We start from the raw sequence: 18,206 nt of genomic DNA on the forward strand, positions 1-18,206 counted from the left end.
TGTACTTTTTAGTGACACTCCCGAGCCTCCTCAACTTAAAAAAAAAAAACAAACAAAAAAAAAACTTTTTGACACCTCAAGCCTCTCCCAGCCGTGTGTAGAGCCTGAGTGCGAGGTGAATAATAATTGTTTTTGAACATGTATCCATAGAATTTTCGTTTTTAGAGACTATTTAATCAAAATCAACCTCGGTGTACCAATAAATAATATAGAGATTGGAACACGATCGATTTCACAAAGCAAAAAATCGATGTTTTCGCCGCAGGAGAACCGATAAGTTTTGATTTAGGAAGCGGGCATTTTGAACGCTTTTCTGCATTTAAACATTTTCTCCCTAAAATACCACCGTACAATTTTTTTTTCACAATACCGTTCAAAAGCTGAGACTTCAAGGAAGTTTTTCCCGAAGAGTGCCCGCCGAACAACTATGTCTTTAAAACCGAAAAACGATTACAGAAATAGTCAAATTTTTTTTAATTTTCACAATGTAAAGTTTGACCTAATTTTTCAGTTATTAAACCTACGTAATAAATTTCGGTTTTGCATCAGGGTGATGGAAAATTTAGCGCTCTTTCGAATGGTATACTTAGTTTTAAGTTTGCACTGTAATTTAGTGGAGTTATGGCCGTTTAAAGATTGTCAATTCGAAAACGCAGAAAAAAAATTAAAAGTGAAAATACTCGAGAATAAGACGACACAAAGAAAATGTCAAAGGAGAGGTCCGAACTCATACGTAGACACACTGTATAGTGTTGAATGTAAATGCTTCTGGCGGCGTAACCTCTTTAATGAATCCGTAATGTGGAAGACCGAGACTTTTGTGTTCGTGCATGTACACCGCGGTACGGGCTAGAACAATAGTCCCTGGCCCTGCCTTCTGCCTTGTACCTCTCCCAATTCGTTGTCAGTTTCATCAGGGGAGCTGTTACTGCCCTCGTTATTGCAACAGTATTACCAAGGGACGCGTCCACGTCCCGATCGTTGGAATCGGAATTACACCCCGAATCACCACCATATACGAGATAACTTCCTCTGCATAAATAATAACCATCCGAAACACAGTGTTTCTCAACTTAACACTGTTTTTTTCTTCTCATAAATACATATCCAACGGCCAACGGTTAGGATTCTCGCCCTTTTCTTCAACTGACAATGAACCAACGATCACACCCAATGTAGGCCCCACGTTACTTTCAATATAAAGGGTCAACTGAAAATTTCTTTCCGTAGGACCAACTCTTGACTAGGTACAATAAACCAACAGTAGCCAGACAATTGGCTCTACTACACTTCAATAAAACAGCTTTCAGAATGTTTTTCGGAGATTATTATTTCTTTTACATATGAGATTTACACCTTAATTGAATAATAAAATTGAAATAAAAAGCAATTTGTATATTTGAAAAATATTTTATTTGAAATTTTGTGATGTTAGTCTTTTGTGTAACGTTCATTAACGGGCATTATCCCCCTGTGTAAAGCTTTATTAAATTTTGCTATTAATTTATATGGAGGTCACACGCATTCTTTTTTTAAAGGCGTAAGCCACTCCGATCGAACAACACCAACACTTCCATTGTCACCATTTTGAGTTGCTTCAAATTCAATTACTTTCTACATTATGTAAACATAAAATAGAAAACATATTATATACGAAGCACGTCTAATCGTGATAAATGCACGCGTTCAACTGCATTAGTGCCTCGTCGCTTCCTACCGTCGGCTTCGTCGATCATTTTTTGTTTTATAACCGTCGTTGTTAGGAACGAAAATTCACATGAACTAAAAATGTATATTAAATAGAACGCAATAAAACAATACGCATTACTGTTGTACGAACGGATCTTTCACTTTCCATATTAAATTACTACTTACCTGCTTTACATTAGAACGGATCATTTCACCTTTAACTCGCAAAATAAAACACTCGCGTTGCGAATTATATTCGTAATTCGTAATTCGCTGGCTGGCTTCATGCACGTCATTTTCAATCATTATTCGTGCTTTATTGTAAATGTCAATGTGTAACATAAAATAAAGTAATGGATAACAAAAATGAACTGTCTGGTGACAACGGTGCCCGCCCAGCATCACATGGATTAAAAATTAAAAGAAACAAGAGTCGAAAGACTCGCCCCGTCGTTGTACCGGCAACAAAGCTTTTCATTTGTTTTCATTTTTGCTTTCTGAAATTAAAGTAGACAAATTTGATGAATAATCAATTAATAAACTTCAATATACTGTACATAAGAAAACTTCAGTAGGCCATCCATGGCCCAACGATAGAAAACCCCGAGTATTATTCATAAATAAAAATGGAAAGAACTCATTTTAGAATATAACAACAGGTTCTCGTTTGTAACAAGATTTCCACAAGGTCTGAGGACAACGTTTAAGCGTTGGCGTGATTTGCTTGGTTCGATGTAGTATTATTGTTGCAAGTTTCTTGTTAATTAACCAACTATAGTAATTGTTAGCCCAACATTGTGTATTTGTAGGAAAATTGTCATAATCCTTTTAACGTGGGCCCCTATTTGGCCATTTCTAGCCAAAAGCACTAACTATATCCCAACTGATTCCCAACTATTAGAAACCTAGTATTATTCATAAATAAGAATAGAAAGAACTAATTTTAGAATATAACAACAGGTTCTTGTCTGTAACAAGATTTCCACAACGTCTGAGAACAACGTTTAACCGTTGGCGTGCTTTGGTTGGTCCGACGTAGTATTATTGTTGCAAGTTTCTTGTTAATTAAGGCGTACTATTCTTGAGTACTGTTCTTAAAAAAAAATTAATTAAAAAATGAATCAAGTAATCGCAAAAATCCATTGCTATTCTTCAGATAATGTATCTAAAAGTAGTGTGTAGAAATTTCAGAGCAATCGGACGGCACGTTTACTTTCTTTTGGGATTATCTCGAAACTACATTTTTCGAAATGATACAACGTAAATCTCGTAAACTATCGGTCCGATTGCTCTGAAGTTTGTACACACTACTTTTAGATACATTATCTGAAGTGTAGTAATGGATTTTTGCGATTACTTGATTAGTTTTTTTTTTTTTAAGACGATTTTTATCGTGAAATTTCGGTGAAAAATAAAAAAAAGATTTCTTCGGCTCACCATAATTTTCTTAATGGTAAAAAAAAAATCCAATTGCTACTCTCTTGTGACAAACTCCGGAAACAATGTAATATTGTTTTTTTTTTCAATATAACGATGGAACAGCCCACGCGCGTTTCGTGCCGAAGGCCTCCACCAAAATTTTCGAACCGCCACCATTTTTTTTTGTTATCTTTTTTTGCTATAAAAATATTTTTTTCTATACTTTCGCATTTATGAATTTTTTAAGAATAGTACCCATCTGGCGAGCGCTCAGGGTGGCCAGACCCCTTAACCAACTATAGTAATTTTTAGCCCAACATTGGGTATTTGTAGGAAAATTGTCATAATCCTTTTAACGTAGGCCCTTATTTGGGCATTTGTAGGCAAAAGCACTAACTATATCCCAACTGATTCCCAACTATTGGAAACCAACCGTAAATGCTACTAGGGTTATACATTCCAGTTTTGTTTACCAACGTTCCACGATTTTTTTATTACACTATTCGTTTAGATTTATACACAATTCTTTGTTCGTACATTGTTTTCGTTCGTCTCGTTCGGCATAGAGAGAGTACTGATCGTCAAATGGCTCGTTATTTAATTCAAAGCTATACGGTGGTAAACGATATAATGAAACAACTACTTCTATAATGATAGGACGTTATAAAAGTGTACTGTATACAACGAACGTAGAAACGATTTTTATTTCACGATCGTTTGAGATACATATCACATGGTTTGTAAGTTTTAATCGGTGCCGGGTATGCTACCTAAACAATCTCGAGTCTCGACTACTTGCGCGTGTAAATTTTCGTCGAAAAATCAATCGATATTTCACAGTCTGATAATTTGGATTCTCGAGCAGGGATCCGAGAACGTTTTCCATAGCGTAATCTCTGGGCGTTAAGAGATTAGCAAACAGAAAATCGCGGAACGGTCTCGTAAATATTTGCCTACTACTACGATGGGACGAGACGCAAACAGTGGCAACTGCGAAGCGATACGCGATTGAAATATTGAACAAAAGGTAACAAAATAGCGTTGCATTTTCGTCTGAATAGTAGCAAGAAGGCGTTTTCATTATGTATATATGTATACACCTGTGATTTAAATCATTTTTTAATACACACAGAGTTTTGATAGAATTTGCAACCGAGTGTGATCTACTCGGCATAAATAACACCAGACATTGTATTTTTACGGTAAAAATACATCGGACTTACCCAGTACGACGAATGTCAACAAAGCCAACAGGACAGCGAGAATACGCGGCTCCATTGGGCCAGCGGGTGTCACAGACTCCGACGCGTACGAAAACCCACTGTAATTTCTTCACGCGATCGCTGCACGAGCATACAATGTTCTAGCGAGAGAACACATGCCAATTCCTTTGCCTCACCGTCTCCTGTCAAACGACGAATCGAGTCTTGCATTCGCGAACCTCATTATCGCACAACACTGCCGCGAACGCGACGATAGAACATGGCTAAAGGACGGCTATACACCTCCGCATTGTCTCGAGTCGTTCAACGATCTGACTTCCACCGCCATTTTGTACGATCTCGCGATCGCAACGCTATCAGCGAGAACTCACCGAATTAACAGGTGGTTTAAATGTTTCTTACCGTAGCCAACGAAAAAGCCATTTCGTAATAGCATTTGTTCAAAGATGTTTCGGAGATATATTAAAATAGTATTTATTAAAAAAATTCTAGTTTATTTTAACAAGTTTCCCAAAATCCCGCAAAAAATTTGCAGTTGTTTTACTAAGTTCAAAATTCTAACGATACATACATACACACATTTGTCTTCGAATTTTTGTGAAGTATCTTTAAATAAATTATATCATTCATTTTAGATATACAAAAGAAAGGTTTATCTTCATTATTTCACATTGAATTCAAGGTATTTTCAATACCAAATGTTGTTTTACTAATGATTAAAAATATTAAAAATGAAATTCTTAAATTAAATAAATTTAAAAAAAACATCGTGATAAATTAGAAACTTGACATTAAAAACAAGCTTATAATTATAAATTTGTTCATTTAAGTGTTGTAATTACAAAGATATTTTGATTAATTAAAATTTCATATACGTTTGTCTTCGATTGTACATCCCGTAGATCCTTAATTAAGAATAATTTGCAAATATTATTCCTCCAAATTGTTCAGGTAGGCGTCATTGTTATTCTATATGAACGTTTCTTCGATAAATAATACTTGATTGCCTGCTGTTTGCAAATTTCTTTTTTTAACCCTAATTAGAGAAAGAACATTTTTAAATCCAGTCCCATTTTATTCAAACAATGGAAACATGGAAATTACATAACGCAAGGAAAATATCTAAGGCAGAATACAACAATGAAAAATAATACACTTATCTAGATTTAATCTGATGAGTATTCCTTTACTTCTTCTGCTGTTTGAACTTAGAGAATATATACTATATAGTTCGATATAATAAATTTTGTATGTCGTATTATTTAGAATACAAATTATCTCATATTTCTTGTCCAAGGAAAATGTGAATTTAAATGTCATAAATAACTATTTCATTGATGTGTTTATAAAATGAATTGGCCACAGCCTACTCGTGTAATTGGCAAATGTATTTTATAAATTGTTTCCACATAAAAAAGGAAAAGTACATAGTACGTGATAGTATTCTTAAAAATAAAAATATTATTTTGTTTTCTAACATTCATTTTTTTTGCTCCAATTAGTCGTCCAATTGTCAACAACTTATGATACCGCATTTAGTTAAACCTAGTTCATAAAAAGTATTAAAAAAACCACACAAGTGCTTATTTATATAAGCTTATTTAAAAGCCTTTATTTAGTAGTATTAATACTTGTTTCCACTAGGTTTTGGTTTCCCTGTTGTTAAATGCAACAAAAAGGAAGATAGTAGAACCTCGATTATTTCAAAAAAATGGCGCTGAAAATTTCTACAATGATTGAAGTTCTGTAAAAAGTGTAGGGTACGAGAAAACGAAGAGAGAACGTTTCCTTCTAGGCTATCTAGCCTACCTAGAAAACCTTTGTTTTAAACACTAAAAAATTTAATAACTTACAATTAGTCAGACTTTATATATATATGTATGTGTATAATAATTGGAAATTTTTGAAATCTTTCAGTACCTATCAGCACTTGCAAGAAAAGAATTGGTTGGTTGCCCTCTAGTGGTAAATATGGAAGGTGTCGAGGCATTTCATACATAATCAAGGACTGACTGAACTATACTAATACATAATAGTGAATCAAGATAACCAATCAAATATAAAAGAACCCTACTTCCTCTTTATAACTTCACTTGTTACTAATAATAAGTGACCATCTCTTCCTTTGGTGAACCCAGAGAACTACAATGAACGAAGCTCTCATGCAATAAATAAAACCGTTTTAAAAATTCGATATTTACATGTACTTTTGGTCTTCATTTTGCATTATACCTCATAATTTGATAGAAAATCATAATTTGAAAATTATTTTCAAAATTCGGTATTTATGTCTATGTTGGCCTTTTCTTCGCATTGTACCTCAGAAATAATTTGTAAACAATCATGAAATTTAATACGGTGATTTCTATTTAAAAGACATTAATATCGTTAAATTTTTGAAAAATATTTTCAAAATTCGATATTTATATATAAATATACATATATACATATATGTATGTATGCATATATATACAGGGTGTCCCAAAAATGTTGGAGGTCCTTGAAAGGGGTGGTTCGGGAGGTGATTTGAAACAACTTTTTCCTTTGCAAAAATGTCAGATGGGGCTTCGTTAACTAGATATTAATAAAAAAACCCGATCAATCAGAGCGCGCGGATACCGTTGGAGCGGCCGCGCCGCGTCAATATCCTTCGATGCACGTCGAGTCACTTGTTCGCGTACGAGAGCGGCTACCTAGCGCGTAGCCATCGCTATCGTGGCCGCTCCAACAGTATACGCGCGCTCTGATTGGTCAGTGTTTTCCGTTAATATCTCCTCAACGAAGCCTCGGACAACAATTTCGCTAAGGAAAAAGTTGTTTCAAATCACCCCCTGAACCACTCTTTTCAAGGACCTCCAACATTTTTGGGACACCCTGTATATATATACATATATGTATGTTGGTCTTTATGTTGCATTATACCTCAGGAATGATTTGATAGAAAATCAATTATTTTTCAAATTAATATGATGATTCCTGTTTTCAACAAATAAAATTCCTCTCTTCCCGATGGAAGACTGAAGTAGAATTTCGTAGAATACATATTCCTAGGTCCGTGAATTTCGTAATTCGATCTAGTAGGCCAATCTGAAAATTGTTGCATTCATGGCAGTTTATGGTGGCGGCACTAAGCGTCTTCCTGAGTTGAGGTTATGTTTCTGTTGCGTTAAAACAAAATACGTAAATAAACGTTCATGTAGTCGTCAAGTACATATATTTTTACCATTTCATTGAGTTATTTTTGTAGAGAAGTTACGGTGAGTCGTGAAGTTACGATATAGATTTATTTCTAATGTATTAATTCGAAATGAATGATTAACCGTTCCGGCTTATATGTAGTAAATGTAGCATTTGTATTGTTTTTATGACAGAAGTTGGTTTCTTTGTTCCTTTTTATTGTTAATACAAACAACAATCATGAGATTATATTAATTATTACGGAAAAAGTGTTTCTGAACACTTCTGAAAGTCATTTTACTGTTGTAACAGGTATTTTTCAAACCAACAATATGTCTGGTGGAATGCTTTATGGAGGTGATGAAATTGGAGCTTTAGTATTCGACTTAGGTCATCATTCTTTAAGAGTTGGTTACGCTCAAGAAGATACTCCAAAAGCTGAAATTCCAGCGGTTGTAGGTGTAGGAGAAGATGGCAATTGTACAGCAACAAAAACAGAACCTATGGACATTGATGACAAAAAGCCAGATAATAATATTACCCAGTCTGGAACCAAATATTATATCGACACTACTATACTACATGTTCCACGAAAGAATATGGAAGTTGTAAGTTATATGAAAGATGGTATGATCGAAGATTGGGATCATTTTGAAAAGGTAACGTTTTTAAATAACATTTTGAATTTTCAAATTGCATATGTATGCGATACTATTATGTGTCCTTTGATAGGTTTTAGATTACACATATTCCAAAGTAATTCAATCTGATGCGGAGTATCACCCAGTATTATTTTCTGAATCACCATGGAATGTACGCAGTAAAAGAGAAAAACTAACTGAATTAATGTTTGAAAAGTACAATGTGCCAGCTTATTTTCTTGTTAAAAATGCAGTTCTTGCTGCATTTGCAAATGGTAGAGCAACTGGTATTGTTGTTGACAGTGGTGCAACGCATACATCTGCTGTGCCTGTTCAAGATGGCTTTGTATTGACGCAAGCAATAGTCAAATCTCCACTTGGAGGAGACTATATAAGTATGCAGTGTAGACAATTTCTCCAGGTATAAATATAATTAGTACTCCTATTTTAAGGAATAGGAAAATTAAATAATTACATTTTCTAAATAATAACAGGACAACGACATTGATCTGTCTCCTTCGTACATGGTGGGTAGTAAAGAAGTTGTAAAAGATCACGATAAACCACGATGGGTAAAAAAGAAAGGTTTGCCTGAAGTTACTAAGTCCTGGCATAATTACATGGTAAAGAAACTCATCCAGGATTTTCAAGCTACAGTATTACAAGTATCTGAAACTCCATATGATGAAAAAATAGTTTCCACGATTCCTGCTGTACAGTATGAGTTTCCTACTGGATATCATCAGGTATTTCACATTAACGCAACGTGTATTATTTTTAGAATATCAGTGTCTAACAAATATTAATAACATTTAAAGGATTTTGGAAGCGAAAGATTTCGAATACCAGAAGCACTCTTTGATCCTAGTATGGTACAAATGCGTGGTGGTATGGTTGGTAATACTATGTTGGGAGTAGGTCATATTGTAACAACTAGCGTAGGCATGTGCGACGTTGACGTTAGACCGGCTCTGTATGGAAGTGTTGTTGTTACTGGTGGCAATTCATTTATTCAGGTACAACTAGAATATCATAAATAAAAGTATAACATTTCGAAAATTCGTTTACATTGTTATCAATATATTATTTAGGGTTTCCCGGAGCGTTTGAATAGAGACCTCTCTATGAGAATACCATCTAGCATGAGATTGAAATTGATTAGCGTAAACGGATGCACCGAACGACGATTTGGAGCTTGGATCGGTGGGTCTATTTTGGCATCGATTGGTACTTTTCAACAAATGTGGATTTCAAGCCAAGAATACGAAGAAAGTGGGAAAAGTCAAGTAGAACGGAAATGTCCTTGAATTAAGAAAATAATTTATTTCCATTCATCTTCGTTTAATAATATCATCAATATTTGTACAAACATTTCCTTGATGATTACTTTATAAGTAAATAGGTATGAAAGATTACATTTAAACAAATTAAAGTCTATAAATACAGTGAGAAATTTAATTTTTTTTAACATTTGTTTAAAACAAGTGTGTTCTCAATATTGACCTAAGACATGAATAAGTATATTTTACTTATACGTGATATCGAATAATGACTTGTAAAATATGCCGTCAAAAGTGGGAGTTTTATTTATTATCAATGCACCACGTAGACGCAATAAAATTTTATAAGGTATGGTGTATACAAGTTGTATTAAAATTTTTATAAAAACTTACAGCAATACACGTCTTCAAAATTAATGTACACGATTGTCACTGTTCAAAAATGGGTTATTTTATTTCCGAATACATACTTTAGATCGAGTTGTAAACTAGCATTTGTCTGCGCTTCGTTTGCTTGGATATCGGTTTTAGAAAATCTTCACGAATAAATCTAAAATTTTATATTCATTATTCGGAAATAACATTTTCCCATCTCTATCAAGGTTCCTTCGTCACGTGTATTTCCCCTTGGACTAAAATACAATTGTAAAGCCAGTCTCTCCTCGTGAAATTGAATGAGTAACGAACTGTAATTTTCTTTTAAAAGTACACCTTTGAAATTGTATGTAGTAGCAGAATCATTATATGTAAATAATATATGACTAAAAGATACAGTTTCAAAGGAAACCTATCATTATATTAAACACATTTAATGAGCTACTGTACTAGTGAAGTAAGTGGTGTACATACGACTATATTTTTTTAATTGCCTTAGTACAAGATCAAAGTTCAGAATATTCTATAAAGCAAATGTATCATTATGGTCTTAACAATTGATACTAATAATCGACTACTTTCAAGTCACAGTATGTGTCCGTTTAAAAGCAAACTGTTCAGTAAAGTAGAAATTAGTGTAAAATATGGATGAATTCCAAATTGTTTAAGACAGTAGCAATATCTTCATATTATCAGTTATTTGGACTATTAGATTTACGGATGTGTTGTTTGCTTAGAATATATTCCTTGTAGTAGACAAATTTTAAAATTACTAATGCATATTTCTTTAGCAAACCATCCTTTTTTATCAATGTTAACAGTATAAATATAATGAATATTGAAAATTATATATTCATAAATCAGTTAGTGCTCAAGTTTGTTGGACTTTACCCGATAAATATTGTGAGATACATTGTATGCATTAGTTGTATTATACTTATCGTGATACCACTAATAGCACAAATTTATATAAATTTGGAAAATCTCAATATTCTTCTGGAAACAAGGTTTGGATACGTTTAAAATTGTGGCACTTAAAATTTAGCTTGATAAACAGCTTTTACTAAGTAAATAATTTTGTTTTTTTTTCAGTTCAGTTTTACTCACAATTTCACTTTCTATACTAAAATCATTAATTTGGATGTTTAATCGAACAAATTTGGAACCTTTTATAAATTTCATGTTAATAGATTATTGGAAAATAGTTAGAACTGATGTTTTTGGGCATTTACACGAGTATGCAATGTAAATAATCATTAATGCTGCTAAGATTAGCGTTAATACTACTTCAATATAAATAAAGTATATATGTTTTTTCAGACGTGCTAAAAACATTACAAAGGGATATTTATTTTTAATATTTAATGCATTACTATTTTTCTTTAGTTTACCCATTATTGAAACGCTTATTACTACAATGCAAGATTCGACTAATAATTTAACAAAGAAGAGTTTTCCATTTGTTGCATTGTATCCTTTAGCTTTCTATAATTTTCCCTTCTACGAGGTATCGTACGCAAATCATTTATTTTTCGTTATAACTCTGACATAATTTCAAATTTGATTTATTTAATTTATGCAAATGCATACATAGATTATTTATGTATCTCAAATACTGGCAACGACTGTCTGTGGCCTGATGATACTTGCAACTGACACCCTAATTGCAACTGCTTTACTTCATACATGTGGGCATTTCAAAATTCTTAAAGAAAATTTAAAACAACTAGATTCCGACATTTATTGTGTAAGTATGGTATGCTATTTACATAAAATTCTGACTTTATGCAACGATATCGTTCAATCAAATTTCATATTTCATAGATAAATAGTTTGAAGAACAACTTGAAAATAAAGATTCAAGTGGTGCATGTAATTAAACATCATCAAGTAATTCTTTGGTAAATTAATTGAATGTGCATAAATGAATTTCATTAGTTTTTCATCCATCTAATTGAAATTTAGGTTTTGTGATAATATGGAAAAGAATTTTCATTTAATCCTCTTTCTGCAAACTATGGCCAGCTCCCTTATAATTTGTTTCGTCGGATTTCAGGTTTCTGTAGTAAGCATGATTCTAAATTTACTCAAAATTATAACAATGTATAAAATAAATAAATTATAGTATAATGGTTGATACATATTATTTAATTATAGGCATTAATGGAAAAATCTAAATTAATTAGATACTTTTCTCATTTTACGATGGCACTTTTTCAACTATTACTATTCTGTTTCCCTGGAGACATTTTAATCTCCGAGGTAATAAATTTCATACAAAACTCTAGTATTCACAATACATATATTGAATATTAAACTATCTCATATTTCTACAGAGTTCTAGTTTAAATAGAGCTGTATATTCTATACAGTGGTACGAATTGCCAGCTTTCATTAAGAATGAAGTGTGCATGTTCATGTTACGTTCTCAAAAACCTAGTTACGTTACCGCTGGAAAAATATACGTAATGCATTTAGAAAACTTCACATCGGTAAAAATTTTATTAATGCTAATTTATGTATAAAAATATATAAAATTGTTATTATTACAATACTTAGTATACAATACTATACAACAATTACTTTATTTACATACATTTACAGACACTTAGTACTGCACTTTCATATTTTATGATGCTTCGACATTTCAATTCAGAACCTTGAGACCAAAGAATTGATTTGTATCATTCTAAATACTTGTAATGCATGTTTTTCCTATATACAGGTAATTTATACATTATAATACTTGTTACATATATGCACCCCAACCAAAATACATTTGGCAAAGATTATCTATGTTTGTTGCTTCTAGAATTAGATGGTTAGTTTGTCCCTCGACACTAAGATTCAAGGCAATATTTTCTAATTTTTTCCCATGAGATCGTATTAAACCTTTTAGCCGTTGTTCTATATTCTTTATATGTACTACAGCCTAAAATATTTAACGTTGTAGTCAATACTGATATTAACAATTTACTTCATTATTATATATATTGTATACCTTTTCATTTGTTTTTTCACCTCCTTCGCCAGTATGGTTCTTATTCCAGCTTACAAGTGGATCGTATACAAATGGAGTGAGTACACTTAATAAAGTGCTACATTGTTGTCGAAGAACCCTCATAGTTATTTCACAAGCACGTCTAAATGGTCCTTCAATTTTTAACGGTCCCATAGCATCTACCATGTTATGTGTTAAACGAAATGGCACACGTTCTGGCCAGTCGAAGTCTTCTCCCTGATAATTTCAATTTGAATTTACTACTTGCTATGATTAGTGTATAAACACTATTTAGTTAATATCTTATTTTACTAAATACAAGGATTAATAACGAAATAAATGCATTTTAAATTGCTCGCTGTTCATAGTTAATTTGCAGCTTTATATGTACCCTGTTGAATAAACAATTGAAATCCACGTGCACAGAATCTCCGCATTTAGAGTCATATAGTATATTCTCCCCATGACGATCTCCAAGGCCAAGAATATAGCCCACCATGGACATTACTGCTGTAGTTCTAATGTACGCGGTACGTGCTTCGTACCTGTATTGCAAATTTCTTTCGTTTTATATGTCGTGTACTCGAATGATAAATATTGTTTCTTTTATAGGATTAATCAGAAAACTTACCATCCATATGGATCGGGGAATGTGAGGCGAAACCAGTCTCCAAGAACTGAGGGATGTCGCGGTAAGAGTTGCTCTAAGAATACCTTCCTCTTTTTTTCCAGAGGATCTTTCAACGCTGCAATGTGATAAACAGATAAAAACTACGCATTTAATCAATAAATAGAATTTCACTTCGCATTTCGAAATCTTCGAATTCACTTTCGCATAATATTACTTCTACTTACCGCACAACATGCTCTTAAGTTCTCTATTTGTAATTGCAATACCTCTTTCTTTATACAAATTTATTATAACAGGTCTAAACCCAACTAGATTCGGTACCCATTCTATTAAACCGCATTCTTCGTTTAAGGGTACAACGCTCTATAATATAAATAAAATATACTGCGTTACGAGATAACTTAACGTATAATATTTTTATTTAAACTTACGTATGTTCGAATGTACAATCTTCTTTGTCGCGATTCTGGATCATTTTGAAGATACTTATTTACAATATCGTTGAATTCCATTAATCTAAAATCTCTTCGTAAATCGTCTTTTGGCTTGCACATGAAAAGATATTGCCTACCATCTGACCCTTTTAAAGCAATACGTCGCGGTCTTTGCAAAGATGGCATAATGGCTACACTCCCTTCTATTCCAGCTATATGAATCCAGTTCCTGCAAATTTATGAACAAAATTATTCTATTTATAATATATGATACACGATAGATGCTTTGAGTAGTATCGTGTAATACTATACGTACGATGAAAATGGATTGTGATTTTCCAATGATACGCCCTTAGAGGGCAGATGAAATTGTCTAAACTTGGTTGTCGGCATCATAATTTGGCTAAAATCTCTATGTGAAAGTAAACGGGGAAGGTTTTGCGATAATTGATTTACCGTAGTACTCATGACGCCCTATTGGAAAATCATAGATATGTAATATTTTATTTATTTTAATGAAGTATGTTTTATTTATTTTAGACCTTACATCTGGAATTGTTTTATTGGATAATTCGATTAGTCTTTCCCATAATGTGTGGAAATCTTTAATAAGTTTTGTCATTTCAGCAGTTTTAAATTTAGAGTTATTGAGTATTTCTTGACAACGTCTTTGACGTGCAGGGTAGGAAGACTGAAATATACATATACTTTAAATTTAAATCTATTTAACTACTTAATAATTTGAGAACTTACATTGATAACTGATGCCATCATCCATAAGCAATGTTGGGGATATGCATAAATGAGCTTTACTACTATTGTACAAAGAGTATTTTGCACTTCCGTAGAGGGATGGCATATTCTAGATATGAGTTGGCTGAATGCTGTCAGCCACATAAATATTGGTAGCCTTTCTTGATATACTTCTGTACAATAAGAAAATATTGCTCAAATTTTCAATTCTAATTTTACTATTCTCGAATTCAATTCGCCTCTAGACTAGAATACCCCTTTAAGTAAACAGATGAGGGGAAGAAGCAAAATCTTTCAGTCCACAATCGAGTTAAACTTGAGAATAACAAATCCTTACCCATAATTTTTGTCATTTTTAATAACGCATCTCGTCGAAGTTTTTCAACTTCTCGATTACCATACTGTACAGTTCGGGATGTCATGCGAGAAGCAAAATCCAACCATATAGTCAACATTCTTGGCATAGACTGATGAATGTATTTGCAACCATATTGAAGTGACTTCCCATAAAAATTCATAGCGTGTACTTGTAAATCTCTAAAAGTATTGTGTGTTAATAACGAACATTATATTACATATATAACGTTATAGTATTTAGATGATAGTTACCGTCCTCTGCTATCTTTTTCATCGTCAGTCATTCTATTTATGACAGATTCGTAATACTGTGCACAGAAAAGTAAACTTTTTTCCCATTCTCTCCAAACTTCAATAGCTTCCTTGTAATTTATAATATTAGCATCGGTATCTACATTAACCGTTTCATCATTATATTTTGCATACAAAAGTTTTGCCTAGAAATTAACGAAAATTAATATTATTCTTTGACAATTTATCCTGTTCTTGTAAACAAACCTTTGCACATTGTTTTCTTTCTTCTATACGCTCTGTCGATGCCAATGTTTTGTAATATGCAGAGGGTTGAAAGCAACTGGAAAAGCATCGTTTTAATGTTGTAAAAGCATCTTCTTGGCATCCTTTCTGCCAGTATAACTGAGCTTGTTCTATGTAAAGTTGTTGCGGTGGGCAAGAATCGCTGGCTGATAAAATATACATGTACGATTGTTGATGCAATCCCCTCCTGATAAAATAAATATAATTTGAATACTCGATCAATTAGAAAAAGATAATTAGCACTTACAAATAAAAATACATACTTTCTCGCAATCTTGGCGCTTTTAAGCCAAATCTTGCCAATTTCTTGTTTAAGTATGGAATTTTCTTTATTGTTGATTTCTTTCTGTAATTGAACTGCTAAATCTAACGTTGCTCTACGCATACTGAATACAAATTCAACTCCACGCGAAGCTCTGACGAGTTGGCCACGCTTTTCCCACTCTTCAAATATCATTGGAAGTTGCTCTATATTAGTTAACATGGTAGAAACTGCCTTGTCGAACTCATTTAATATGTGTAGTCTATTAATCATACAAAATTGTAATAAACACTATTCTTCAAGTTTTTAGCATGATTTTAAATACGAATCTTACTTCATGATGTAGGAGTAACATTGTTGATAAGCTCCCGGGCGAGAAGCATCTTCTAGCAACGATACTAGGTTTTTCTTTAATGATAGTAAATCTGGTTTCACGCCTTTCTTTAAATCTTCGAGCAGAGTATGCTTTATATTTTTTTGCGAAGTATCATCAAGTCTAGTGAAATGTGCCAATCTCCAAAAAGGTTCATGTTCGATCATTAATGGTTCTAGCTCTGGTCTAAAATATAATTTTTCAAGGATACGTATTATTAAAAAGAATATTCGTTCGATATCTATATATATAATTACCTGCTGCTCAAAACTCCTTCGGTAATATGTTTTGCTGTGAAAGGCTGATCGAGACCAAGGTAACACTGTATCATGCCTTGCAAATATGTATGTTTTAATGTTTTTTTCTGTGCTAGTCTTTCGTAACATGTAGCTGCATCCTATACATTTTATAAAAGCTTTAAATATATTAAATGTACTTGAAAATAAATTATATCATACCTGAAGCTGTCCATTGACTTCATGAGCTAAAACTAATTGCTGAACCGTAGGAGTATGATCTTGAGTAGCTAGTATACCTGATATACCATCCGGCTCATCCAATTGCGCATATATTTTCTACAGGAAAAGAAACTGTAAAGTTAATTTTGAAGTTATATCACTTTAGAGTTTACTTACAGCTAGCAATCCACCCTCCAGTGCTTCTGACAATCCTTTATTAGAGGAAGCCATATGTTGCTCTAAATACATTAGAGCCCTATGATATTCTCGAGATTGATAACAACCTTCAGCCACTACCAATGAATTTAATTTCTCACAGAAATCTAAACAAGTATGAAAAGAAGATGCATTAGAAGTAAACCTACAGTTAATAATCCACATCAAATGACTTACTTTTTACTGCTTCATACTTATGATTACGATTTAATCGTTGTTCCCAAAGCCATCTTTGCAAATGATCTAATACTGAAAATACGATCTGTCCAAAAATTATGAAACAAATTATTCATTGAACAGCAAAGATAGTACTTTTTAATTTATGTACCTGTGCACAACGCGTTCGTCTAGTTTCTTCAGAGATTCTTGTATCGTCTGCCTTTACGCTATGCCCATGTCTTAGCGGTCGATGACGCGACAATTCAGGATCAAGTGTGGGTTTCTTCTTAACATCGATTATTGTCAACATTTCCTCTCGTATTCTTGTATGTTCTTTGTCTGTGGCATTTGTTACTATGTATGCTGGTGAATACAAAAAATAGAAAATACATAATATGCATTCATATATGTACATGGTATTTCTTTCGAAGATATGAAAAGAAGTCAAAGTTCTGTTCGTTTTTAAAGGGATAAATATTCTGATAATGGAATGAATGTTTTTTTCTTCAAAACGAATACTTTTTTGCTTTGACTCATGTTTGTATCTTCACATAAGGAGAAGATATTTTAGTCGATCTCATTAAAGGAAACACAAGAGTATTACTAAAATAATATTACCAGTATTACTTACACACAACATGTAACAAACAAAATGTGAGTATTTTTATATCTCGCTTAAGTGCTAATTTACACGCACGTAATACACTATTGAGCCTTTCATCGTAGATGTCGTTAAACATACTGCAAAGCCAATTGTAAGCCCAATTTTCGACGGAAGAACCAGCTTCAGAACTGAGGGATCAGAAGATGTACATTTAGTACAATGTCATGTATAAAAGATCATGTTGAGGTTTTTTTATTTACCCATAAATAGGATGTGGAAACTTTTTATCATTGCTGACAGCTGCTATTTTGTAATGCGAAGTTAAAAAGGGAGAGATAATTTGTCTCGTAGTCAAAGGTAGGTTATCCCACAGTTCACTATTTTTACCTTCAGGTGAAATATCATATGCTTTTAAAATTTCCTAGAATCACATGTATCCTTAAAATTACACACATGTTTACTATACAAAGCTCTTAAGTTATTATATTGCATACTTGAATAGCAAGTGAAAAACAGTCCATACTCTGACTGCTCTTTTGCATTTGAAATGCCCGCACATGCTCAAAGAGTATAGCACAAGCGAATTCTTCGTTCATATCAGAAATAAATTTACTGTC

The 18,206-nt window shown here is 32.9% G+C and overlaps 4 protein-coding genes across 8 annotated transcripts in view; 2 read left to right on the forward strand and 2 right to left on the reverse strand.

The window, feature by feature from the left end:
• Positions 1-4,891, reverse strand: part of LOC128873303 (neogenin) — a 32,522-nt gene extending 27,631 nt beyond the window's left edge. For 2 of the 5 annotated variants that reach the window (XM_054116803.1, XM_054116795.1), the window contains exon 1: positions 4,332-4,889. In XM_054116803.1, coding sequence (XP_053972778.1) covers positions 4,332-4,386 — 55 coding nt within the window. In that variant the 5' untranslated portion in view covers positions 4,387-4,889. Of the gene's footprint in view, positions 1-4,331 lie in introns of all 5 variants that reach the window. The other 3 variants (XM_054116822.1, XM_054116813.1, XM_054116831.1) reach the window with 3 other exon arrangements.
• Positions 4,892-7,438: 2,547 nt separating this feature from the next.
• On the forward strand, positions 7,439-9,846 carry LOC128877640 (actin-like protein 6B). The gene is made up of 6 exons (XM_054125130.1): positions 7,439-7,588; positions 7,821-8,167; positions 8,241-8,570; positions 8,644-8,895; positions 8,968-9,165; positions 9,241-9,846. Exons 2-6 carry the CDS (start codon positions 7,841-7,843, stop codon positions 9,454-9,456), a joined length of 1,323 nt encoding a protein of 440 aa, XP_053981105.1. The 5' UTR covers positions 7,439-7,588; positions 7,821-7,840; the 3' UTR covers positions 9,457-9,846.
• A 140-nt stretch (positions 9,847-9,986) lies between these two features.
• Positions 9,987-12,993, forward strand: LOC128877645 (odorant receptor 13a-like). The gene is made up of 10 exons (XM_054125143.1): positions 9,987-10,811; positions 10,897-11,049; positions 11,125-11,311; positions 11,399-11,551; positions 11,629-11,705; positions 11,770-11,869; positions 11,962-12,066; positions 12,141-12,296; positions 12,409-12,529; positions 12,855-12,993. The coding sequence occupies exons 1-9, from the start codon at positions 10,636-10,638 to the stop codon at positions 12,466-12,468; spliced, it is 1,167 nt and encodes a 388-aa protein (XP_053981118.1). The 5' UTR covers positions 9,987-10,635; the 3' UTR covers positions 12,469-12,529; positions 12,855-12,993.
• LOC128877636 (serine/threonine-protein kinase ATR-like) lies at positions 12,288-18,200 on the reverse strand. Its single transcript, XM_054125117.1, has 22 exons — positions 18,084-18,200; positions 17,850-18,010; positions 17,617-17,777; positions 17,155-17,348; positions 17,004-17,088; positions 16,788-16,933; positions 16,611-16,727; positions 16,410-16,549; positions 16,114-16,338; positions 15,781-16,041; positions 15,479-15,704; positions 15,233-15,417; positions 14,961-15,160; positions 14,624-14,796; positions 14,418-14,561; positions 14,187-14,344; positions 13,868-14,099; positions 13,661-13,799; positions 13,437-13,551; positions 13,197-13,350; positions 12,806-13,042; positions 12,288-12,736 (listed from the first exon to the last, which is right to left on the reverse strand). The coding sequence occupies exons 1-22, from the start codon at positions 18,183-18,185 to the stop codon at positions 12,554-12,556; spliced, it is 3,738 nt and encodes a 1,245-aa protein (XP_053981092.1). The 5' UTR covers positions 18,186-18,200; the 3' UTR covers positions 12,288-12,553.
• Between the last annotated feature and the right edge of the window lie 6 nt (positions 18,201-18,206).

Source organism: Hylaeus volcanicus, chromosome 1 (assembly GCF_026283585.1).
Source record: "Hylaeus volcanicus isolate JK05 chromosome 1, UHH_iyHylVolc1.0_haploid, whole genome shotgun sequence".
In the NCBI taxonomy this organism is placed as follows: domain Eukaryota; kingdom Metazoa; phylum Arthropoda; class Insecta; order Hymenoptera; family Colletidae; genus Hylaeus; species Hylaeus volcanicus.